The sequence below is a fragment of the Mirounga angustirostris genome, unplaced genomic scaffold, assembly GCF_029215605.1.
Source record: "Mirounga angustirostris isolate CCGP_5_RB_7025 unplaced genomic scaffold, mMirAng1.0.hap1 SCAF_10, whole genome shotgun sequence".
In the NCBI taxonomy this organism is placed as follows: domain Eukaryota; kingdom Metazoa; phylum Chordata; class Mammalia; order Carnivora; family Phocidae; genus Mirounga; species Mirounga angustirostris.
The window spans coordinates 36,432,055-36,457,182 of NW_026991718.1; the positions used below are offsets into that span (position 1 = coordinate 36,432,055).

The following is a 25,128-nucleotide window of genomic DNA, read 5'->3' on the forward strand; positions in this document are numbered from 1 at the left end:
TCCCAAGATGGTATGGTGTGGAAGTTAGAAAAGTATATCCAGTCCACAAGGCATGATTCAGCAACCAGCCTTGCAAGATAGAGAGAAACATGTGTTCTTGCTTTTTTTAAGGCAAAAATAATCGCAACAGATCAGTTACATTTGACTTTCAGTGTTTTGTTTTGTTTTTTTAAGGAATATACTTTAATTTTTAGAGAAGTTTTAGGTTTCTGGAAAAATTGGGCAGAAAATACAGAGTTCCCATATGCCCCTGTTCCCTATTATTAACGTCTTGCGTCCACGTGGTGCATCTTCTACAACTGATACATCAGTAACCCATGTGATACGTTATTAACTGAAGTCCATAGGTTATATTAGCTTTCACCTTGTATTGAATATTCTATGGGTTTTGACAAATAGTGTCCTATGTGCACCATTACAGTATCATGTGGAAGTTTCCCTGCCTTACATTCTCCTGTGTGCCATCTATCCATCCCTCCCCACCCACCCATGCCTGACGACCACTCATCTGTTTATTGTTGCTGTAGTTTTGCCTTTTCCTGATTTTGCTTTCAGAGAACAAAATTGCTCTTACCTCCTGAGTAAATTATTGGTGCCTACCATTTTCCATCCTCTCTTTTAGTGGACAACTTTTCTCAGCGAGAGATTGAGGAGTTCCTCAGTGAGGCCGCGTGCATGAAAGACTTCAACCACCCCAACGTCATCCGACTCCTAGGTACCTCAGAGAAATACGGGACGTGGGGGGACAGCGGGGCTTGGCTAATCCACTCTGCACCAAAGGAAAAGTCTCTGGGGCAGATAAGTTTATATTTTGTATGACCCCACAGTAATTGGTAACATTGAGTTTTTCACCCCAAAGATTTCTTAAAGTTACATTTTCTGAAGCTGATGGTAAAAATGGGCCTGCATTTCCTGGACACCCCAAGGGCCAGGAACATTTAGTGTCCACAGAGTTCTAAGTGACTGTGGGTGAAAACGGGGGCCTGCACGTTACTCCAAGGCAAGACAAAAGCTTATGTTAAACTATGTTATAATTTTTATTGATTTAAGGTTATCCATGAATCAAATACCAGTAGAGTAAAGCTGTCAGAGTAGATACATTCCATAGATCTTCTTTGATAAACAATTTATTAACGTATTTTCAAGTACTGATTTCCTAGGACCATGGGACATGATTTAATAGAATTTGGTTTTGTGGCCCTGTAGCTATCAAGAGGTTACTATGTAAGTGCCACAATTCCAACACAGAAGAGCGACCTAAACATAATTGAATATTCTACTGACTTCTTTTTTTTCTGTCCTGTGTCTTGATAAGTGCTCAATTCTTTGGGGAACTTTCAAAGTTTTATTACGATCAAAGCTGCAGAGAGATGTGAAAAAATAATGATTGGATGTAAAATCATTTCAAAGAAACCACTGTTACTCCTTTGCAGCTATTGATTTCCGCAGACTCTGAGAACCATCGTGCTTTGCGATGGATGGGCCGTGATATGCAAGAGCTTTGCCAGCCTGCCATCAGGTGACGGGCCCTAGTTCTAGCTTTTCATGATAAATGGTGTTTCCTGTGTATAACTGTTAAAATTTAGAGATGTGAATTTTACCTATTGGCCCTCAAAATTCTTTTAATAGTTTGGAGCATTTGATGGCACCGGGCTTTTTCACCTGATCAGGTACTTAACTATCCCATGAAATTAGTTTGCCCTTGAATTCTATTGCAGTCACTACCCCTCACTTTGGCTCAGTGTAACAAAAACTCCATGGGTGTCTAGATGGCTATACTGTGATAGATTAATTTTTGAGACCTCTCATGCAAAGATTGTTACTAATCTGAAAGAAAAAAACTACCAAGAAGTGGACCCAGCATGTGTTCCATATTCTAATACAGCTTGTGTGTGAGTTATGGGTATTTGTTTTATTTTATTTATTTGTTAATTTTTTAAGGAGCATGGAGCCCAACATGGGCCTTGAACTCATGACCCTGAGATCAAGACCTGAGCTGAGATCAAGAGTCAGACGCTTAACCAACTGAGCCACCCAGGCGCCCCATGTTTATTTTGTTTTTAACTGTTACCTCGAGAGCACATGGTTTCAATTTGGCCAGTGCTCCTGCAGTGCTTTTCTGGTTACTGCTAACAAAGGGCTCTTTGTAACTTTCTCTGGTTTTAATTTCAGGTGTATGTATAGAAATGAGCTCTCAAGGCATCCCAAAGCCCATGGTGATTTTACCCTTCATGAAGTATGGGGATCTGCATACCTACTTACTCTATTCCCGACTAGAGACAGGACCCAAGGTAATTACCCAGTCGTCTTGCCTCTGAACAGTCCCCCAGGCTTCCGTGACAGGGCCTGGGAAACCTCAGCATCTAACCTTGAAAATAAAGGTGGGAGGGAGAGGACATTTGGCCTTTGTTCAGCACTCACTGTGCACCCTGGGGACAGAAATGTGGTTTCTGTCCTCACAGCAGGCCTGCTCATCGCCTTATTATTCCCATTTTAGTGGGGGGAAGAAGCCAGCTGGGCGCACAATCTCATGGCTCAAGCCTCATTGCAATGGAGCCGGGTGGGCCCCACATGCTGACAGAGTGGCCTTTCTCTTCCAGGCTTCTTATAATATTATCATCCTTCTTTTGGGTGGAAAAAGGGAAGAAAAACACTCAGCCATGCTGAGTCCCCTACTTTGGATTAGGCCCTTCGACTCTTGGGAGGAGCCTCAGTGATTTTTATAATAGCTCTGAGATGTGGCTACAATTTCCTAACTTCTTGCGAAGTCTCCTCTTTCCAACTCATTCACTCTGAAATCACTAGAAGCAGGATCCGTTTCACCCAGAGGGAAGTTGCACTGAGCTGTTTTTCTGGACACTGAGCCTGAATATACTCTGTCCACCTTTCCGATTATCAAGAGCGCCTCCATCCTCAGAATGGGAAAGCATGTTGTGAATTGGTGGGTCGGCATGCTTTCCTTCCAACAGTGCCCCTAAGAGGGGTGGTGACCCCACAGGGCAAACGCTGTCTGAATCCCACCGCACAGGGAAGCCCAACAGAAACAGGAGCTTAGACTGAAGCACCACGCCCACCAGCATGCGGCCACAGGTCCCACCCAGGTGACCGACCCGGGCCCCCAAGAAAGGTGACTGACTGTGGGGCTTCATGAGGAAAGTCCTCATCCCAAGAGACAGACAGATCTGCAGGAACAGCCATTTATCAAATTTGGCAAGGCACTTGAAAAACAAAAGCAAAACCTTGAGACCCAATTTAGGGTAAACATTCCAGAACCTTCCTGTCTGTGTCCTGCTGACCCTGTGTGTTATGAATGTGAAAGGTTATTTTTTGCTTTCCTTTTCTTTTTCTTTTACTTGTTTTGTTATTCCCAGAAAGGTGTAAGTGATCTTTCTTTTTTCAGTTCCCCTTGGTTTCATGCTCAGATTTTTGTCTCTTCCTCATGACTTCTTTAAGTCTTCCACCCACACAGTCACTAACCAGAGTTAGGAAATTGTAGCCACATCTCAGAGCTATTATAAAAATCACTGAGGCTCCTCCCAAGAGTCGAAGGGCCTAATCCAAAGTAGGGGACTCAGCATGGCTGAGTGTTTTTCTTCCCTTTTTCCACCCAAAAGAAGGATGATAATATTATAAGAAGCCTGGAAGAGAAAAAAAAACAAACAAACTACAATTTCCAACATCTTAGCACAATCATTGGCACCTTCGGATATCCACATCCTAACTTTCATTCCATGCCTACGTGTTTCACAGGCTGGTGCTCAGGAGGTATGCACCTATCCGCATTTCTCAAGCACTTAGTAGAGGCTTTATTTTGCATATAGTGATGCGGTAATAGCAGAACAGCAATAGGAAGTCCTTACTAATAGAACCTCAGGTGAGGACACTGAGGCACAGATCGGGCAATGGTGGAGGCAGGACTGGCCCCCAGGTTGTAGAGCCCCTGCCTTCAGCTCTTCTCTGATGGCCCCATCCCGTGTGCACCCCTCCCCGGCAGGACAGCCTCCAGACAATTGGCTGTGAATGGCTGCATGCCATCCTCTTGAATGGATTTTGTTTCATATTGATGGGCAATTTCACTCCCATTTAGTTTTCTGGTATGTGGTATGATTTTTCTAATAATTTTTGGAGGGATGGGAATTTCGTGTTGCGTAAGAGTGAATTCTATAGTAAAACAGTAAAAATATACAGGCCCATATTCAGAGCTATTTGATGGCCAACAATCGTCTGTTTTTACTTGTGAAGTTCAACATTCCTCTCTCGTATGGGCCCTTTGGAAATAGAGTAGCCTCTTATTGGACTTTTTTTCCTGAATCATTGTGGAAGAGATAGAGACCATTTATAATCTTTATAAACATCTTTTTAAAATTATCATACAGTGTTATTGACTCTTTTTTCCTTTTTGGTGTACAGTTCTATGAGTGTTAACACATAAATGGAATCATGTACCCATCATCATAGTCAGGATACAGAACAGTTTCATCATCCAGAAATACCTCCTCCGGCGACATCTTTGTAGTCATTCTCTGCCCCCATGGCTAACTCCTGGCAGCCACTGATCTGTTCTCTATTACTATAGTTTTGTCTTTTTGAGAATGTTATGTGAATGGAATCATACAGTTTATAACTTTTTGGCTTCCTTTACTCAGCAGTATGCCTTTGAGATCCATTTAAGTTGTTGCCTGGATCAATAGTTCATTCCTTGTTTTATTGCTGTGTATCTTCTAGTGCATGGATGTACCAGTTTGCTTATCCATTCACCTGTTGAGGGACACGTGGGTTGTTTCCAGTTTGGGCAAGGATGAATGAAGCTGTTCTTAAAAAATGGCGTACAGGTTTTTGAGTGAACATAACTTCTTATTTCTCTAGGATAAAAACCCAGAAGTGAGATACTAGGTCATATGGAAAGCGTATGTTTAATTTTATAAGAAACTTCTAAACGATTTTCCCGAGGGACCGTACCATTTTACGTTCCCACCAGCAGTGTATGAGAGATTCAGTTGCTCTGCATTCTTGTTAGCACTTGGTATTATCAGTAGTTTTTTGGTTTGGTTTGATTTGGTTATTAGCTGCTCTGATAGGTGGGTAGTGATACCTCATCGTGGCTCTTATTTACATTTCTCTAATGATTAAGGATGTTGAGCATCTTGTCTTGTGTTTATTTGCCATCTTTCTATCCTCTTTGGTGAGGGTCTGTTAAAGTCTTCTGTTTATTTTTTAATTGGGTTGTTGTTTTTCTTACTATTGAGCTTTGAGAGCGCTTTATATATTCTAGATACAGTACCTTTCTTGGATATGCAATTTGCCAAGATTTTTCTCCTAGTTTGTAGCTTGTCTTTGTATTATCTCCTTTTTTGTCTTCGTATTCTCTTAATGTGAGTAAAAATATTTAACTTTTGCTGAGTGCAATTCATCAGTTTTTTTCTTTCATGGATCATGTTTTTGCTGTCATGTCTAAGAACTGTTTGCCTAAACCCAGATAAAAAAATTTTTCTCCTATGTTATCTTCTAAAAATTTTGTGATTTTTACATGTTACATTTAAATCTGTGATCCATTTTTAATTAATTTTTATATAAGGTGTGACATTTAGCTTAAGGTTTGCTTTTATTTTTCATATAGATGACCAGTATCATTTGTGAAAAGACTGTCATTAATCTGGTGAATTCTCATTTTTGTCAGAAATGAATTAGCTGTGTAAGCGTAGGTCTATTTCTGAGTTCTCCATTCTGTTCTGTTAAACTATGTGCCCATAGCTTCGCATCTTTGTCAGAAATGAATTGGATGTGTAAGTGTGGGTCTATTTCTGAGTTTTCTGTTCCGTTCTGTTAAACTATGTGCCCATTTGCCCCTCCCACATTGTCTTGATTACTTGACTTCATTGGAGCATTTGAGTTGGGTTTTATATTACACGCAAGGGAAGCCATCTGATCTGTTACAGATGCCAACTTATCTTTCCTGCTTTATCACCACATTCTCTCTGCCTCTTTGCCTTTGACACATGAGACAACCTCCTTTTCCTAAAACACATGTGTGCTCTCAGATCACTAGGTCTTTGCCCATTCTGATCGTGGCCATGTATTTCCTCTTAATTGGCCATTTTATTCCTTCCTGTCTTTTAAGGACAGCCACGATGACAGTGTAGAATATTTTTTAAATTTTTCCATGAGAATCCATTTCTCTGCTGAGCTTCTGGAGCAGGTTGCTCTTATCTCTGCTTGATGCATATGTTCTTATAGCCTGCCTCCCTTTGGTGTGTCCACCCCCATGAGAACTGGGGTCCTGTCCTGTCATCTGCCTGTCTGCCCTGCACACCTCCAGACGTACTATTCACATGGAAGACGGAGTGGCACTTGGGGCCCAGCACCCAGGCCCTGCTGGGGGAGCCCATTTGCATAACCAAGACGTCATCTTGGGCCACACTAGCAGGAGCAGAAGGATCTCAACACAATGAAGCCCAGAGGTAGGACAGCTGCGGTGTTGGTCAGTTCTAATCTCAACAACATCATCCCATGTCCACAACTGTTCCATCTTTCTGCTTTTTCAGCTGCAGCTGCCCCTCCACACCTCTGATGGTGGCAGCTCCTCCAGGCATGACATCCTCATCCCCCAGCCTCCAGAGACAAAAAGAGACGTTTGTCTTCTCTCTTTCCCCTTCTGTCTCCCTCTCTTTTCCTGGAACAGGAATTGGTTTTTTTCCATAACATCTTTACTGAGATATAATTCAAACACCATACAGCTCTGTCATTTGAAGTGTACAACTCAGTGGTGTTTGGTATGCTCAGAGTTTTGCAAGCATCACCTAATCATCACCTAACAACCATCCCATACCCTTTAGCAATCACTTCCCAGTCTCCCCTCCCCGCCTTGTTCCTAGCTCTAAGCAACCTTTCTTTTTTTAAATTTTATTGTGTTTTATTTAAATTCAATTAATGAACATATAGGGTATTATCAGTTTCAGAGGTAGAGTTTAATGATTCATCAATTGCATATAACACCCAGTGCTCATCACATGTCCTCCTTAACGCCCATCACCCACTTACCCCATCCTCCCACCCCCCCACCCCCTCCAGCAACCCTCAGTTTAAGCAACCTGCTTTCTGTCTCTCTCTTGTTACCTACTTTGGAAATTTCAGATCAATGGAATGATAGTCTGTGGTCTTTTGTATCTGGTTTCTTTCACTGAGCATGTTTTTGATGTTCATCCATGTTGTAGCTTCTATCGGTACTTCATTACTTTTTGAGACCAAATAATACTCCACTGTATTGATATATTATGTTTCATTTATCTATTGATCTATTAATGGACTTTTGGGTTGTTGCCACTTTTTGGCTTTTATGAATAATTCTAAGAATTTTATACTTGAGCTCTTACATTATCCATTTTGAGTTAATTTTGTATATGATTTCAGGTTGGGGTCCAATTTCATTCTCTTGCATATCCCACTCACTTGTCTAGTTCTTTTCCCCACTGAATGATCTTTGCGCTCTGTTTGGGGTCATTTGACAATATATTTATGGGTTTATTTCTAGACTCTCAATTCTGTTTCATTAATATGTGTGTCTATCCTTATGCTAGTACCACAGTATCTTGATTATAGTTGCTTTCTAGTAAATTTTGAAATTAGTAAATGTGAGGCTTCCAACTTTGATCTTCTTATTCAAGCTTGTTCTGGATATTCTGAGTTCTTGAATTTTCATATGAATTTTAGGATCAGCTTGTCAATTTCTATAAAGAAGCCAGCTGGGATTCTGATAGGGCTTATGTTAAATCTGTAGATCAGTTTGGGGAATACTGGTATCATAACAATATTAGGTCTTCTGATCCATGAACACAGGGTATCTTTCTATTTATTTAGATCTACTTTAATTTCAATGTTTCATAATTGTCAGAGTATAAGTTTTGCATTTCTCTTATTAAATTTATTCCTAGGTATTTCATTTTTAATTCTTTTTAGATGAAATTATTTTCTTAATTTTATTTTCAGATTGATCATCACTAAGTGTATAGAAATACAATTAATTTTTGTATCTTAATCTTGTATCCTGTAACCTTGTTGAATTCATTTCTTAGTTCTACCACACAATTATCTTTTAAATTACTTTTGGTCACAATCTGCAAGAATAACATAAATGTTCTTGGGAAAAATAACACGAATAGTACCTAATATGCACTACACCTTCACAATGTCAGCAGGATTTTTATATTCTTTAGCACCCAAATCCTTTCCTGGAAACTGTCATCCAGAAAATCAAATGCCTTAAATATACAGAACAGAGGCATAAGAATTTCCTGCCTGATTTGTTGACATTTTTTCGTTTACTTGTTTTTAACAACTCCAGTATGTAAGGGTAAAGGATAATTAAAGCATTTTCTTATATAGACCATGTAATTAACATATATCTTAGCTGGGAAATATAAATCATTAAGAATTCAGTGTCTTCGTGAACACCACTTCGGAAAACTCATGTTCCATAGAGAATAAGCCATGACAAATCCAATGCCCTGGAGAGAGCCTTCATGGATGGACCCATTCATGAGTGCCAGGAACTTGTGGTAAACCCTTTTCTTCAGGGCCCTTGCTGTGCCAAAATGTTTAGTTACAACACAGCCCTTCATCAGTCATCCCCTCGTCTTCAGTTCCAACGGAGCAGTTGCTCTCACCTAGCCGTCTGGTCTGATTTGTACAGCGTAGACTGTTGACGCTTACAGAAAGGCTCTAGAAAAACAAAAATAAAATCCCTGAATACCTCCTTGTGGTCCTTTGGTCCTGTAATAAGGGGCCAAGACTGTCCTAATTTCTGTCTGAAAGAAACGTGTCTTTCCAAGCATCTTAAAATAAGATGATCGCATATTCGTGCATGACTGGAGTGGGCTGAGTGGGCTTTCTGTCCGTCCCCCGCCCCTCTTTTCCTCTCTTTTCCCGGCACAGGTGCTTAGTCCCGCTGCCACTCCGAAGGACACAAAGGATCCCATTTGACCTCCTAACTTGCAAAAAGAATGTTATTCACCATCAATATTTTTAAAGACAGGGAGAATGTGTAATCTGCTGGGAAGTTTTGTGGTTTGTTGTTGTTTTTATTCCTTTTTAAAAAACTTATTTGTGAGATGAGTGATACGGAAGTGAAAGGTTTGTTTCTTTGTTTCAAGACCCAACTTTTAAGAAATACAACCACTAAACAAACAGACAAACACAAAAACACTCTCTCTCCCCTCAGGTGGCAATAACTCTCCAAGCTTAACTTTTAAAACATATTTTGTCTTCTTGTTTCTCCTCCCCTCCCAGCATATTCCTCTGCAGACACTACTGAAGTTCATGGTGGACATCGCCCAGGGAATGGAGTATCTGAGCAACAGGAATTTTCTTCATCGTGATTTAGCTGCTCGAAATTGCATGTAAGAGTCCTGGCCCAACCCGGGAGGGGTTAGACCTCGTGTGAGATATGTCGGGGGCCGGGTAAGAATAGGGGGTGGCCTGTTGCTGTTAAAACATGGAGGAGAGGCAGGTTTGGGAGGGGAGCGCGTGGCTGGCTCTGGAGATGGGATTTCTCTGGCTCTGATGTGTGACTGAGTCTCTTCACAACGTCTGCCTCCACGAGTCTGGTTGGCTTCCAGAACGTTCTCCTGTGACTCTTTATTTTCACCCTCTCAGCTTGGAGAGCTGGGGATGATCTTTGTGATCCTTCCCCTTTGCCATCGGCTAGGTTTGGACCCAGAATTACATATGTAAGTCAGCTAGTCATGGAGGCAGTAAGGAAAATCATAAGGGTTTTGTCTGTCAGGCTTCAAGATCCTGCCTTGTGAGTGTGTACTGTGAAACTACATGGAGGCTTTCCTCTTGGAGCAGAGAGACAAGGACTTCTACAAGAACTCTGACCTCAAGCTCCCCCCTCTCCATCCTGCTCCAGCAGGACCATTATCTGCTCTAAATCTTCAAAAATAATAACTAGTTGTCGATTTTAGGTTTATTATTGCAACAAGAGAGAGTGTTCCTTAAATGTATTGCTGTTACTGTTTTTCTTGGTTGGAGATGTGACCATAGGGGCTGGCCCCCTACTACTTGTACCTCATTTTTAAAACCCAGAGGGGTCTTGTTTGTTTGTTGTGGTGGTGGCTTTTTTTTTTTTTTTAAGATTTTATTTATTTATCTGACAGACAGAGCATAAGCAGGGGGAGCGGCAAGCAGAGGGAGAGGGAGAAGCAGACTCCCCGCTGAGCGGGGAGCCCGATGCGGGACTCGAACTGGGGACCCGGGAATCATGACCTGAGCCGAAGGCAGATGCTTAACCAACTGAGCCACCCAGGCGCCCTTTGTTTGTTTTTATTTAAGTGATTTTCCTACCATGGAAGGAGAATCATGAAAACCTCTCTTTGCCCTTAATATTTCCTCCATGTTTTTCCCGTCAGGTAGGGTGACCAGCTGTCCACTTTGCCTGGGACTGAGGGATTTCCCAGGATGGGGGACTTTTCAGTTTTAAAAACCAGTGCCAGACAGACAGGAACAAGGCAGTCATCTCACCTCCAGACCACTCATTTCTCCTCCTTTCTCCTTCTTGTCTAGGATCTGCTTTAACAGCCTGGGCTGTAACTGCAACTGTATCCCTCTCATTTTCCAGTTAATTCCTCAAGTACCACCTGGCTATCTTAACAGGAAGTCCAGGGTCCCCCTCTTACAGCCTGTACTTGCCCACCTCCCCCAAACTGGCAGGAGCCAATGCTACTTCCAGACACGAGGCAGGAAGGCTACTGGGTGCTAAACGGGTCCACTGGAGGGCCCTGGATTTGGGCTATGGCTCCTTCTCCTCCTGTGCAGCATCTCTTCCCTCCGGGTGGCCCTGCCCTCTGGGCACAGGTGCCCTTGCTGCTCCACACCCCCACACGAACCAGCGTGCAAGGTTGTAACTCCCTGTCACCTGCTCCGTCATTGGTCCCAAAGCAGGACCCTCCCAGGCGGATGGGGTCTCTCTCTTTTGGTTACTTACCATGAATGTTTTCAGCTGCGTCTGATGCAGACCTGTGATTTAGGCTTTGCCTCTGAATGGCACTGAGGACGTGAACTTGCTCTCTGTAGGTTACGAGATGATATGACCGTCTGTGTCGCGGACTTCGGCCTCTCTAAAAAGATTTACAGCGGTGATTACTACCGCCAAGGCCGCATTGCTAAGATGCCGGTGAAGTGGATCGCCATAGAGAGCCTTGCGGACCGAGTCTACACTAGTAAAAGTGACGTGGTATGTGCAGGACTTTGATTCGGAGCCCCGCACTGCAAAGACGAAGGCGCGCCGGAAGAAGTGACTTAAGCTGGTGTTGCTCGACATGTTACTCTCTGATAAACTGAGGATTGGGAGCATGTTCACACCTTTTATTTAGCACTAGATTCTTTAATTCCGGTGAACACTAGATTCTGCTGAATCTGCTGAAGTCATTTGATGTTCAGAAGATCTGTTTTTGCATAGGCCTTTCATTTATTCCCTTTTTTTTTTTTTGCTACAATATAGTGACTTATTGCCCACAACTAAGATATTCACATTAAATTGAATGAGTTCATCCAATGGCTCTATATAAAAGGTGCCTTACCCAGAGATGAGGAAGAGCAGAGACCTGACAGCAGCAGGGGAACCGAGCATTACACAGAGCACTGACACGCGGAGAGAAGGCTATACCCGCCCTTGTCAGATTTCCCAGAACAGCCTTAGTACCCCCGGGGAAGTGTGGCTCTCTGACTCCCTCGTTATTGCGGGGCTGGGAGAGCAGCGTGTCTCAGGCGTAATTGTCAGCTTTGTGCCCCATTATCGGGCTTTAAGGAAATGACCTTTCTTTTTCTTTTTTTTATTATGTTAGTCACCATACATTACATCATTAGTTTTTGATGCAGTGTTCCATGATTCATTGTTTGTGCATAACACCCAGTGCTCCATGCAATATGTGCCCTCTTTAATACCCATCACCAGGCTAACCCATCCTCCCACCCCACCCCCTCTAGAACCCTCAGTTTAGTTCTCAGAGTCCATAGTCTCTCATGGTTCAGGAAATGACCTTTCTAAATGAAAAAGCCCATTCAGCCTTTCTGAAAAGACTTGCATCCTAACTTGTTGCTTTGTTCTCAGTGGGCATTTGGCGTGACCATGTGGGAGATAGCAACACGGGGAATGACTCCCTACCCGGGAGTCCAGAACCACGAAATGTACGACTATCTTCTCCACGGCCACAGGCTGAAGCAGCCCGAGGACTGTCTGGATGAACTGTGAGTGAGCGTCTCCGTGTCACTGGGCGCTCTGCACGGGCCAGTCAGCCGGCCCTGCGCAGACCTGGGGACACACGGCCGCTCAGCGGGAGGGGTCGCGCTTAGCCAGATGGGTGTATGTGGGAGGTGGCACGCAGACGTCCCAGGCCACAAGCCTTTCTTGGTGTGGGAGCTGGTGTGTGCACATCTCCAGCAAGCCTGCACGTGTCCTGATGTTCTTTAAGCACCTCTAGACCTACCCTATAGACAAACAGGTTGACTCTACCGTATATGAGGGACTTGAATGATTACCTGCCCTCTGACTGCTACAGTTCTCTTTCTAGACAACATAAAACAATATAAAATCACAATAACATCTTCAGTGAGGAAATCTGGAGATCGAAGCCAGTGACACCGAGGTCAGCCTAGTCCTCGGAATTGCTGGGAGATGTTCTAGCAGTGCGATCCCTCGGCCCTGTGCTGAGACTGTGACTCTGTTGGTACAAAGTGGGCCTAGCAATGTAGGCGTTAAAACCCTCCCTGGGAGACTGTGTGCTCAGCGAGCGTGAGAGCCCCCAGCTCCAAGCGTGCAGGACCACAGTGACACCTGTCCCCACAGGCCCTCTCTCTTCGGGGCGGGCAGTATGGGAAGAGGCCCAGGACTTGCAGTCAGACTGGCCGCTGCCTCCCAACCAGCCACGTGTGTGGCCATCACAACTGACAGGACCTCTCTGTGCCTCGTTATTAGCCACACGCAAAAAAAGTAGAGTCCCATCCTCAGAAAAGGATTGGGAAGAAAAGTTAAAGAAGAGAACAGGCAGAATGCTCAGCCTCTGGGAGTGTCACATAATGGGACCAGTGATTAGTAGCATCATTCCACATCCATGTCCCCCAAACACCTTGCTGACCTTTTAAATATAATTTCTGTGGCACTGCTTCTAGCTTGGCGATTTGAACCTTCCTGATGGAAGTCACAGGAGTCCTGAGCTTAGAGAGGGCATTTCACCATATTTAGCAAGACTGTTTCAGGACTGTGGGCCTGCACGGACACCCCCCTACACACACACACACACTCTCTCTCTCTCTCTCTCTCTCTGGCCCTGCTTCTACACACGGGTGAAAAGACCTAGGTCAGCATGCAGGCCTCCCAGATCCTGTCCAAGCCAAGCAGAAGGAAACTCTGTTGATCAGAGCCTCACCCTGCTTGGTGGTGATGGTGGTGGTTATTGTGGTTGTAAATATATAACACGAGGAAGAGACACAAAAAACATAAGTCCTTTAGAAATATGATGAAATTCTAATTAAATTAGATTTGGGGTTTTATGGTAGTTTTTAAAGGGTCCACATTAATGACATGTTTGCTTCTGAAAATGAGGAAGCAGTTGCAACCAAACAATATTGAATGAAGAGTTTTGTTGCCATTTCTTTCTTAGCTTCTCTTGTGCTCCAGAAGAAGTTGGCATTTGCAGCGATTATCTGGGGTCTTAGCAAGGTCCAAGCTGTGTCACATGGTGGTTTTGAGACATTTCACATAGAGCCAAGCAGGGAATGCTGAGTCGGTGAGAAGTTTTAGGTGGAAGAGTCATAGATGCTCTGTGTTAGGGAGTCAGGCAAAGCAGATGGGTCCACGGTCCCCACGCTACAGGCTTGCAGGGGCTCTGGTCAACCAGACCCTCTTCCCACGTCCCCCCCTCGAATCTGGATGCTGGAGAACAGTGTCTCCCAAAGAAGCCTCTGTGTTTACATATCTGTGCATTTTCTTTTTTAAAATGAGACAGATACTTCTGAGCTTCCCCTCCGTGTTTGCTGTCTATCCTTAGTTGAGATGAGTTCATTCCTGTATTGAGTTGCCCCTTGGTCTCTTTAAACGCAACTCTAAGCACGATCACGCTGTAAGGAGCAGAGTATACCCTGTGCCCTGCCCTCCGATCCTGCCCTCCGAGGACCACCTCCTTCTCCCAGCATCAGCCTAGGCTGCAGGCCCTGCTTCCCGTCGCCCAAGAGGCCACACTGTGTGATGCCCCTGTCACCTACATGGGACGTTTCCTTAGCTGAGTTCACGGCGTCCTGGCTGCAGAACACCCCCTACGAGCTGGCCGCTATGGTTCACGACACTGGTGCTGATTGTCCTCATGGTCCAGCGTGACACCAGGGAGCCGCCTTGTTCTTCCTTTATCCCGCTCAGTCCTATCAGCCAGCACATGTCCTTCAGAGTGCCCCTCCCCTCCTTCCTGCCCCTAAGACCCTCAAACCACGGAAGCCCAGGGCTGGACGGGGCCTGGGGCCATCGACTTCCACTTTCTCATCACATACGTGGAAACAGTGGCACAGTGACCTCACAGCGTATGTGAGTGATGCGCAGGTCAGGGTCATTGTTGTTTCCCGTGGAATAGTGCAGGCCCTTCTATCTCCCATCTCATTTTTCTCCTTATCTCCAGGCTCCTAACACATTCTTTGGGTGGCAACCAAAGCGATCTTTCTGAAATTAGTCTGATCGTGGATGCCCTAAACCTAATCTCTCCGTGGTTCCCCATTGCCCATAGGGCAAAACCCAAACCCACTGTGATCTGACCCATGGCAGGCAGGGGGGCTGAATGGCTAAGAATGTGATGCTCGACATTCCTTTGCCAGGGACAAAGCAGGTGCTTGACAGATATGGGTGAATTCATCCATTTATAAATTTTGTACATTTGTATGGTTGCATTTTTTTAAACTCCTTTTTTAAATAGTGGTAAAATACATGTAACATAACCATTTATAAGTGGCTCAGTAGCGTTAAGTGCTTTCACTTTGTTATCCAACCATCGCTACTCTCCATCTCCAGGACTCTTCATCTTTTGAAACTGATAATCTATACCCATGAAGCAGCTCCCCGTTCTCCCCTGCCTTCAGCCCCTGGCAACTGTTAGGATTATCTCTTTTATAAAATCTCAACAGAAAAACAAAAATGACGAGTTTACAAAGGCAACTACCAAACCTGTTGTTTTCTTTCTACCCCTAAAATTGAAATTATTAAACCTCATAGCCCCCTTCTACTCTCCAGGCCCTCTTGCTCCTCTTCTTGGTCCACTACTATGGCATCACCCTTTGGCGGGGGGAGCAGCTTAGACAATATACATGCTCCCATGTCTGTAAAAGCCATGTTCATATTTTTAAGTACTTCACAAAGTACTGAAAGTAAAAAACATAAGTTTTGGGATGGGTGGCTCAGTCAGTTAAGCGTCTGCCTTCAGCTCAGGTCACGATCCCAGGGTCCTGGGACTGAGCCCCGCATCGGGCTCCCTGCTCAGTGGGGAGCCTGCTTCTCCCTCTGCCCCTCACCCCACCCGTGCTCTCTCTCTCGCTCTCTCTCTCAAATAAATAACTAAAATCTTAAAAATAAATAAGTTTCAAAGTGATTTTGCTACTTTGCTACATGAGAAAATGATAGGTTATTCAAATGCTTTCTCCTAAGACCCGGAAAAATTGAAAATAAGTTAAATAACACAGCCCCTTGATGAAGTAATGGAAAGGAGAATGTGTCTCTAAGGACAAAATTCCTCAAAGCTCATCTCAGAGGGCCAACAATCAAGGCTTTGTGGGGGGAAAAAGGAAGTCATGCAAATTGATTTATACCACAAAAACCATGAAAATGGAAACAAAAACTGTCAAGTCTTAAGTGGCCGTCTATTGAAGGTAAAAAGAGGGAGAGTACAAAGCACTCCGAAGCCTGATGTCCAGGTGAGAATCAGGATTCTCAGATGGGGGAGTATGGCCCTGCTGTTACCTCAGTGTCCTGTGTTCATGGCCGGCCCCTTCGTAGGCATAGTGCTTTGCAAATCTCCACCTCCCAGAAGCATGTGCAAGGGTTGATAAGGGCTGCAAAAGTAAACAGGTGAAAAGATAGGAGATCTGCCCGTGTGTGAAGTACCACATGCTAGCGGAATTAGCCAAAGGATCTACATCATGTGTTCAATGTAAATACAGGAATTACATGTTTATGTTCATAGGATCGTGTCCACTCCATGTGTCAGTTGATTTACATTTGGGTTGTTTTCGTATCCAGCGACACAAATATCAAGTTCTCAAAACAGGACAGACTCAAAATGAAATGATGGTATAACTCACTCTTCATCTCCAGCCAGTAGTTCCTAATTCAGTCATCTCTTTGTTTGGTTGTGCTCATAATCCTTAATTCTATCAGACACGGGGAACGAAGAAACTACCCGGAAGAGAGCGTTGTCTGTACAGAACACAGCAGAGGGGTCATGAGCCCCTGGGAGTAGGAGTTGTCCAGGCGGAGGCCGCTTCCCCTACTGACCACACAGCCGTGGTGGCATCTTAACATCCCTGAGTCCACTCTCATTTTTATTGCAAAGTAACAATGACCCAGGGCTGTTGAGAAGATTAAATGCAGTGACACACACAGAACACCTAGCCCTGTGACATACACATCCTTCACCTCTTTAGCCCCTGCCCCAGGGCCCTGCTAACTCAGTTCTCCTGGTGGCAATCCCAGTTGGATGGTGTGGAACTGGGGTCAGCCCACTTTTTCTATAAAGTGCCAAATAATAAATATTTTTGGTTTTGCAGGCCATGTGGTTCTGCAGCAATAACGCAATTCTGCCACCGTAGCCCAGTAGACAATATGTCAACAACATATTTTACATAGATGTAGCTGTGTTCCAATAAAACCTCATTTACAGGGGCGCCTGGGTGGCTCAGTCGTTAAGCGTCTGCCCTTGGGCCCCGCATCGGGCTCCCTGCTCCATGGGAAGCCTGCTTCTCCCTCTCCCTCTCCCCCTGCTTGTGTTCCCTCTCTCGCTGTGTCTCTCTCTGTCAAATAAATAAATAAAATCTTAAAAAAAAAAAAAAAAAAAACTTCATTTACAAAACAGACAGTGGGCTGGACGTGGCCCGTGGGCCATAGAGTTTGCCAACCTCTAGCATGAAGGAAGGACCTGAAATACTCCTACTTTACAACGTTAGATATAATTGCCATGTATGTTCTGTATTCCTCCCGGAGCCAGAGAATCACTTATTACATACCCATGGGACATTTATACAAGTTGAACAAAATATTATGCCACGAGGCAAACCCCAGTAATTTCCCAGAAGTCGAATTAGTGTGGATTAAAATGGAATCAAAGGATAGGTGAAAACAAGGTGTGGATTGCACTCAGGGCTCTGGGTGCTGGACCGAGAAATAACTCATGCTTCTGCATCCTTGTAGGTATGAAATAATGCACGCTTGCTGGAGAGCTGAGCCCTTGGACCGACCTACGTTTTCCACGTTGAGGCTGCAGCTAGAAAAGCTCTTGGAAAGTTTGCCTGAAGTTCAGGACAAAGCTGATGTCATTTACATCAACACACAGTTTCCCGAGAGTTGTGAGGACCCTGGAGAGGGCCCCGCGCTTGCTCAGCTGGACATGAATATTGATCTTGACTCTATCATTGGTTCTTGTACTCCCAGCGCTGCCATCAGCGTGGTCACAGCAGAAGTTCACGAGAACAGACCTCACGAGGAAAGGTACATCCTGAATGGGAGCAATGAGGAATGGGGAGATCTGGCGTCTGCTGCCCCGGGAAAGAACTGTGTTTTACCGGAGGACAGACTTGTAAAAAATGGAGTCTCCTGGTCCCAATGCAGCACGCTGCCCTTGGGGAGCCCATCACCAGATGGACTTTTATTTGCCGACGACTCCTCAGAAGACTGAGAAGTCCTCATATGAGGAGAGCTGAGAGACGTTCCCAACTCAAGGAAATTCTTCTGCTTTAGGAGAATCCCTGCACATTCCATGTTTTTGGAATTTGTCTTCCTTTCCCAATCAAATGCCATGGCCGTAAAGCACCAGGTGAATGTTGTCAAGTAAGTCATCATGAAAAATACATAATATATATTTATTTAAAGAGAAAATACATATATATGTATATGCTGGAAAGAGACAAAAGATCTATTTTAGTAAAAGATGACTTATTTCATGTTGCTTCCCTTGCAGATCTAAAATTTACTCTTTAACAGCCTCATCTCTACAGCTGTTCCCTGATGTTAACATTTGCACAGAGTCAGTGTTATTTTTTTAAAGTCCTTTTCTTTTTCATGACCATTAAGTGTAAAAATAATTTGTAAAATGAAATGCTGTATTTGACTTTGCTTCTGGTCTTATGAAAAATCTGATATTCTTACATGAATCACCTATTTTATAAGAAAGATTTATTTAATACTTAAAGTTTTATAACTGATTAATTCTTTGATAGGACTTCCTAATAAAATATGAACGAGAAGGGATGTGTCATACTTACTTGGAAAGACAGTGGTCACTGACCAGCAGCCTCCACACCTTTGCGAAAGGAATTCCCTTAATGCCTGACCCTCGATGCAATCGCTTTGACCGATCTTGGCATTGTTCTTTCAGGATATGGAAAAACCACTCCAGAGTCCAAAAATGAAGAACCAAAAATATTGAAAAGTACAATCTGGGTGGAAAGATTTAAAATACCTTGTAGAAGAGAGTCTGACAGGTGGAGTGCTTTTCTGTTTGGGAGTCACAACTTGCACGCAGTAGACGTGGGCAGTGGGCAAGGTCCATCCTGGCTTAGAACTCGGCACCTCTGAGTTCACATCCAGGCTCTGCTACATCTTGGCAGCCATTGTTCTCTGAGCACTTGCTGTGTTTCACGCACTTTCCATGAACTGCCCTATTTAGTCTGTATATCACTACCATGGGTACCAATGCCATCATCATGTATGGGCTAGGAAACCGAGGCTGGAGACGTTGAGTAACCTGCTATGGCCCACATCTGGAGAGGGGTGCAGCCAGAATTTCAGAACCAAGTAATCTGATTCTGGCTGGCTCTGCGTGTGATTTGGGGGTTTGCTCCAGAGCCTCTCGACCTTTTAATCTTATCTAATAAACACATAGGTAGCACGTCGTTGGCCACATATAGCACTCATTTCATCCTAATAACAACCTCAGCAGGTAGGTACTACTATTATCTCTTCTTCACAGATGGGTGGGCTGAGGCAGGGAGACCCTAACTTACTCTGCTGATGAAGGCAGTAGACTGATGCAGGGTAAGCATTAATCCCTCGGGCCTGTTGCTCCTTACTTGTGAGGAGTCTCAGCCAAGCCACCGCAGCCTGTGAGCATCCGCGTGTGCACGGGGCCCAGAGGTGTGGTCCCCACAGCCTGGGTCCTGGTCCTGGCTCCCAACCCAGGAGCCCCAGTCTCTAGCATGAGCCTGCTTCACTGTTACTGTGAAATGCTCCATGCAAGAAAGTTCTGAAGGTTTGAAAAGGATCTGCATTGTAGTAGAAAATGCCAGCATCACATTTTATCAGTGAAAGAGGAAAAAAAAAAAAAAAAGGCTGTTAGAGCCTATAAAGATAATTTCTACTATTAGAAATTTTGGAATGGTTGTTAAAAAAATCAACAAAAAATTTATATCACCTACTTGTGCAAACCAAATTTCTTACTGAGGGTGACTATCAAGAATGTGAATAGTTCATCATTAAATCCTGGATCAGGAATTGACTGGCTAGTCTATGGCCATACCACCCGGAACGTGCCCGATCTCGTCTGATCTCGGAAGCTAAGCAGGGTCGGGCCTGGTTAGTACTTGGATGGGAGGAATTGACTGGCTAGTTCAAGCAAAAAAAACCTGATGTAGAAAGGTATGTTCACATCCATAAGATAAATAAGCAAATTGAAAAACTGTTATTTCAAAGTTTCACATAAATTTAATATGATACATCTAAATTAATATATTTTGTGCTTTATATTTCTACTGTAATTGTATAGTGTAAATAAATAGATAATAAATAGCTCATCGAATGTTCACAGCTCCCTCAAATCCTGTCTAGTTTGCTCAGTCTGTGCCATGTGGCCTGAAAAGGGCCGAGAAGCCTGGACCCGTTCTGCTACAGAAGAGCGTGGAGAGGTGAGCAAGCTGTGGCTTCTGGCTTTTCTTGAGACATCAACAAACACAGTAGAGAAACTCACTTCATCTCCAACCCACAGCAATGTACCAGGCCCTTGATTAAATGGGATGTGATGGGCAGCAACTTCCCATCCCTGCTTTCTTTTTCCAAGAGGGGAATGAAGCTGCACTACCATTATTCAGACATTTCAAATCCACTGAGAACTTTGGTATCACAATGGTTCTTCTTAGCTACATTTAAAAGTTTGAAAGCTCTGGAAGAACTAACATTCAGAGGACCCAATCATTGGGAAACTCTTGTACTGTCTCCTGTGCACGAACTGAAAATAGCCTTTTAAATTCCCTTTTGTAAAAACTCAAATTACTTTTGTAAAGTGGCTCTTATGGGCAAAAAGGGGAGGGAGAGAAAACAGAGAGAAACAAATTGGGTCATTGTCTTCAGCCAGCTGGGATGGGCCGGGGAGGGCAAGGAGGCAAGAGAAATAAACAAATACCAGAAATACTCATGACCTGCAGGGACTAGCTCTGCCTTGGGAGGGTTTTTCTTGCTTCCTCCCTCCCTGCCTCCCTCCTTCCTTTCCCTTCCCTTCCTTTCTTTTCCTTTCCTAAGTAGGAAGGAGAAGTGAAGATCAGAGCCTCCTAAGCTGGGCCACACAGCCAAGGGCAGAGGCTGGACGGGAACCAGTCATGTGAACACTCGTTGGGCAGTCTAGGCAGGTCACTTGGCTCTCCTGGAGCCCGACTTTCTCTAAGTGTACAGTAAAAATAACAATCCCTTCTCCTGCAACCCCCTGGGTGGTTCTGTAGGAAAGGGAGGAGGCAAGGTCTTTGAAAGAACTTTACATTTATTAGAGGCTTTTCCCAATTAGAAGCTTCTCCCAATTTTGTTTTTTATGCAGTACAAACTCACCATTTGTCATATTAGAAATATTTTCCCTGATTGTGTTATCAACTCCCTCCAGAATAACACAAAATCACTCAAAAATAAAAGAATTTCACCATTGCCAGGGATGCGCACATGTGAGGAAGTTGGCAGAGGGAAGGAGACTCGCCACCATCCCTCACCTCAGATGGCTCCTGGGCTCAGAGGCAGGCAACTCTCTACACCCTGATGCCTGAAGGTTCCTCTCCTATCCATCTCATCCTGGAGTTTGGCTCCTTGTGAGCTTCGGTGCCCATCCATCCCCGTATATGGGTGATGGCAAGCAGTAGTGGCCTTATCGACAAGATTGGGGGACCAGAAGTGGGTCCGAGTGCCCTCCCGGGTTGGGGGGACTCTCCCTCTGGCTCCATGACCCCAGACCAAGCAGAAGTTCCTGCTCAGGAAACAGGCCAAACCACAGTCTCTTATCTTGCAAATCAGATTGACTATGGCCAGACTAATCCTGACTCATGTAAGTCAGGACATTTGTGACTTCTTCTGGTCAATGGCAAAAACAAGTGGGAACTTCTGCTGAGTCAATGGGAAAATAATGGACCCAAAAATAAACCAGCTATGACAGCAACTTCTCTAAAGACATTTAGTTACTTTGGATGACAAATGAAAAAATGGAAAGTTTTGTTTTCTTTAATGAACATTTCAGTAATGCATGATGTTTCTATATGTAGATTTTATCCTCTCTTTTAAAGCTCCCAGAACAGAAGTAAAACTGCCCTTCTATTTAATGTAAGCCTGTCCAAATTACCTAAATTAATTGTATTTAAATGTGATGAGGGGTGCCTTGAGTGGCTTAGTTGGTTAAGCGTGGGACTCTTGGTTTTGGCTCAGGTCCTGATCTCAGTGTCCTGGAATCGAGCCCCACGTTGGGCTCCAAGCTCAGCATAGAGTCTGTTTGTCCCTCTCCCTCCCCCTCTGCTCCTTTCCACCACCCCCCCAAGTAAATAAATAAAATCTTTAAAACGAAAACTTTTTTTTTAATGTAATGATTATTTCTAAAGCTATAACCCAAAGACCACTACCTCAGAATATTTTCATGTACAATATCTTCTATTGAAATGGGATTCCATGTATAGGTATTTGAAAGAGCAACTTGATTATTCTATATATTAACCCTTCCTACCTCTTAAGGACACAAGAACATGAAATTAATTCATGAATTTATTGAGACTGTGCAGTTACAAGTTCTAACCAAGGCAGTGGTTTCAAACAGTCCTGTGAGGACACGTATAATCAATTCATGCATTGACTAATATGCACTGAGAAGGCTCTTTTCTTTTTTTTCTTTTTTTTTTTTTAAGATTTTATTTATTTATTCATGAGAGACAGAGAGAGAGAGGCAGAGGGAGAAGCAGGCTCCCTGCTGAGCAGGGAGCCCGATGTGGGACTCGATCCCAGGACCCCGGGATCATGACCTGAGCCGAAGGCAGATAGATGCCTAACTGACTGAGCTACCCAGGCATCCCAAGAGTCATCTCATTAGCATGAACTATCAGGTGTGGTCCCAGAGACCCACTATGAATAACAAAGACACTCTTATCACTCAGGAAATTCCAAGGATTTAGGGGTTACCTCCCAGGAATCAAGGACAAAGATGAGCCAAGTTCTTTTTTTTTTTTTTTTAAAGATTTTATTTATTTATCTGACAGAGAGAAACACAGCGAGAGAGGGAACACAAGCAGGGGGAGTGAGAGAGGGAGAAGCGGACTTCCCGCGGAGCAGGGAGCCCGATGCGGGGCTCGATCCCAGAACCCTGGGATCACGACCTGAGCCAAAGGCAGGCGCTCAACGACTGAGCCACCCAAGCGCCCGAGAAGGCTCTTTTCTGAACATTGGGATTTGCAAAGAACAGCCTTGCTGTCTTGAATAACAGTCCAGAGGAGGGAACACAGGGCTTCAAATGAATACTTTCTTCTAAAGAATATTCCTCAGAATGCTCTGACTTGCACATTTTGTTGAAGCCAAGCCTGCAGATGATGTTTAGACTCTAACAAACCTCAGAACTGGAGAGCAAGTGCTTTCCCTGGAAGCAGGGTCTAAGGCCCTGCCCTGTCAAAATTAAAGGGCCATCCCCTGGAGTTTGAAACTTTGAAAACCAAAGTTCCCACTATACCACAGTGGTATGGGCAGTTCAAGGGAGCATAGACTGCTGCTTTAACTCCATGAGTCCCGATGGCTTCTTTTTAACATAGTCTCTCCAAGGATAGAAAATAATTTCTTGTTACATAAATTTGTGGTTCTCCAAATCCTTTTCTTCCTATAGTTCACATTAGAGTATTTCTAATGACCTATCTTCAGATTTGCTACTTCTTTCTCCTGCCAGCTCACATCTGCTGTTGAGTCCTTCTAGAGAGTTTTTCATTTCAGTAATTTTACCTTTTTTAAAAAAATTTTTTTAAAGTTAACTCTACCCCCAATGTGGGGCTTGAACTCAACGACTCAGAGATCAAGTGCTGCATGCTCTACAGACTGGGCCAGCCAGGTGCCCCTCAGTAATTGTACTTTTAACTCTGAAAGTGCCATTTTTTTCTTTTAATAACTTGTATTTCTTTGTATTCTCTATTTCATTTTGAGTTAAAAATTTTAAAACATAGTTTTCTTTAGTTCTTTGAACATATTTATAAATAGATGCTTTTTAAAATAATAAAATGTCTGCTAAGTCTATTATCTGGGCCTCTTCAGGGACAATTCCTATTGAATACTTTTTTTCCTATGTATGAGTTAACTTATTTATTTGCATGTTTCACATATTTTTTGTTGAAACTAGATATTTCAGGTCATATATAACAGTAACCATAGATCCTAATTTGTCCCTCCTTCCAGAGGTGGATGTTACCACTGTTTGTTTTCTTATTTGTTTTGTTTAGTGGCTTGCCTGAATTAATCCTGTAGACTGTGTTTCTTCCCCAGTGTTTGATCACTGATGTCTCTGCTTATTTAATTTTTAAAAATTATTCTTGTTTTCATTTTTTAAGTCTGGCTGTTAAGGGGTTCACCCCTGGGTCAGCATGGTTTAGTAATAAGCCAGCCATTGGTCAGTGTTGTACTTAAAACATCTTGAGCCAATAAAACCTCTACCTTTTGTTTCTGGATCTATCTACAGCTTGGAGAATATATTCCAAATTCAGGAAATTTACAAGTCTGCCCTCCACAGTGTTCCCTGTTCAGCCAGTGATAAGTAGTTCACTAAATGTTAATGGATTAAACATTCTAATTGAAAAGACAGAGGTCATTAGGCTGGATAAAAAGGGACTTATATCTAGAAATATAAATAATTTTTACAACTCAACAATACGAAGACAACCTGATTTTTAAAAGGGAAAAGAAAACAATTTTTTAAAAGGGCAAAGGATTTGAATATATACTTTTCCTAAGAAGATATATAATGGCCAATGAACATATGAAAAAATATTCAACATCAGTAGTCATTAGGAAAATGTAAATCAAAACCACAGTGAGGGGCACCTGTCTGGCTCCGTTGGTGGAGCATGCAACTCTTGATCTCAGGGCTGTGAGTTCAAGCCCCACAGTGGGTATAGAGATTACTTACAAATAAAATCTTAAAAAAAAAAAAACAACAGTGAGATACCACCTCACAGCTACTAGAATGGCTATAATCTAAAAGACAGTTAGTGGGCGCCTGGGTGGCTCAGTCGTTAAGCGTCTGCCTTCGGCTCAGGTCATGATCCCAGGGTCCTGGGATCGAGTCCCATATCGGGCTCCCTGCTCTGCGGGAGGCCTGCTTCTCCCTCTCCTACTCCCCCTGCTTGTGTTCCTGCTCTCACTATGTCTCTCTGTCAAATAAATAAATAAAATCTTAAAAAAAAAAAAAAAGCCACAAAAATAAAAGACAGTTAGTAACAAGTATTGGTAAGGATGTGAAGAAATTGGAACCCTCGTACATTGCTGATATTACAAAACAGTACAGCTGCTTTAAAAAATAGTTTGGCAGTTCCTCAAATAGTTAAAACATAGATTCACATTATGACCCACCAATTGCATTCCTAGGTGTATACCCTAGAGAATTGAAAACATGTTCACACAAAAACTTA

General features: G+C 43.4%; 1 protein-coding gene across 1 annotated transcript in view; it reads left to right on the plus strand.

Moving 5' to 3' along the window:
- Positions 1–18,359, plus strand: part of MERTK (MER proto-oncogene, tyrosine kinase) — a 106,451-nt gene extending 88,092 nt beyond the window's left edge. Inside the window, exons 14-19 of the mRNA XM_045884547.3 lie at positions 623–715; positions 2,173–2,291; positions 9,283–9,392; positions 11,068–11,227; positions 12,104–12,240; positions 17,432–18,359. Coding sequence (XP_045740503.1) covers positions 623–715; positions 2,173–2,291; positions 9,283–9,392; positions 11,068–11,227; positions 12,104–12,240; positions 17,432–17,915 — 1,103 coding nt within the window. The 3' untranslated portion in view covers positions 17,916–18,359. The remainder of the gene's footprint in view (positions 1–622; positions 716–2,172; positions 2,292–9,282; positions 9,393–11,067; positions 11,228–12,103; positions 12,241–17,431) is intronic.
- The last annotated feature ends 6,769 nt before the right edge of the window (positions 18,360–25,128 follow it).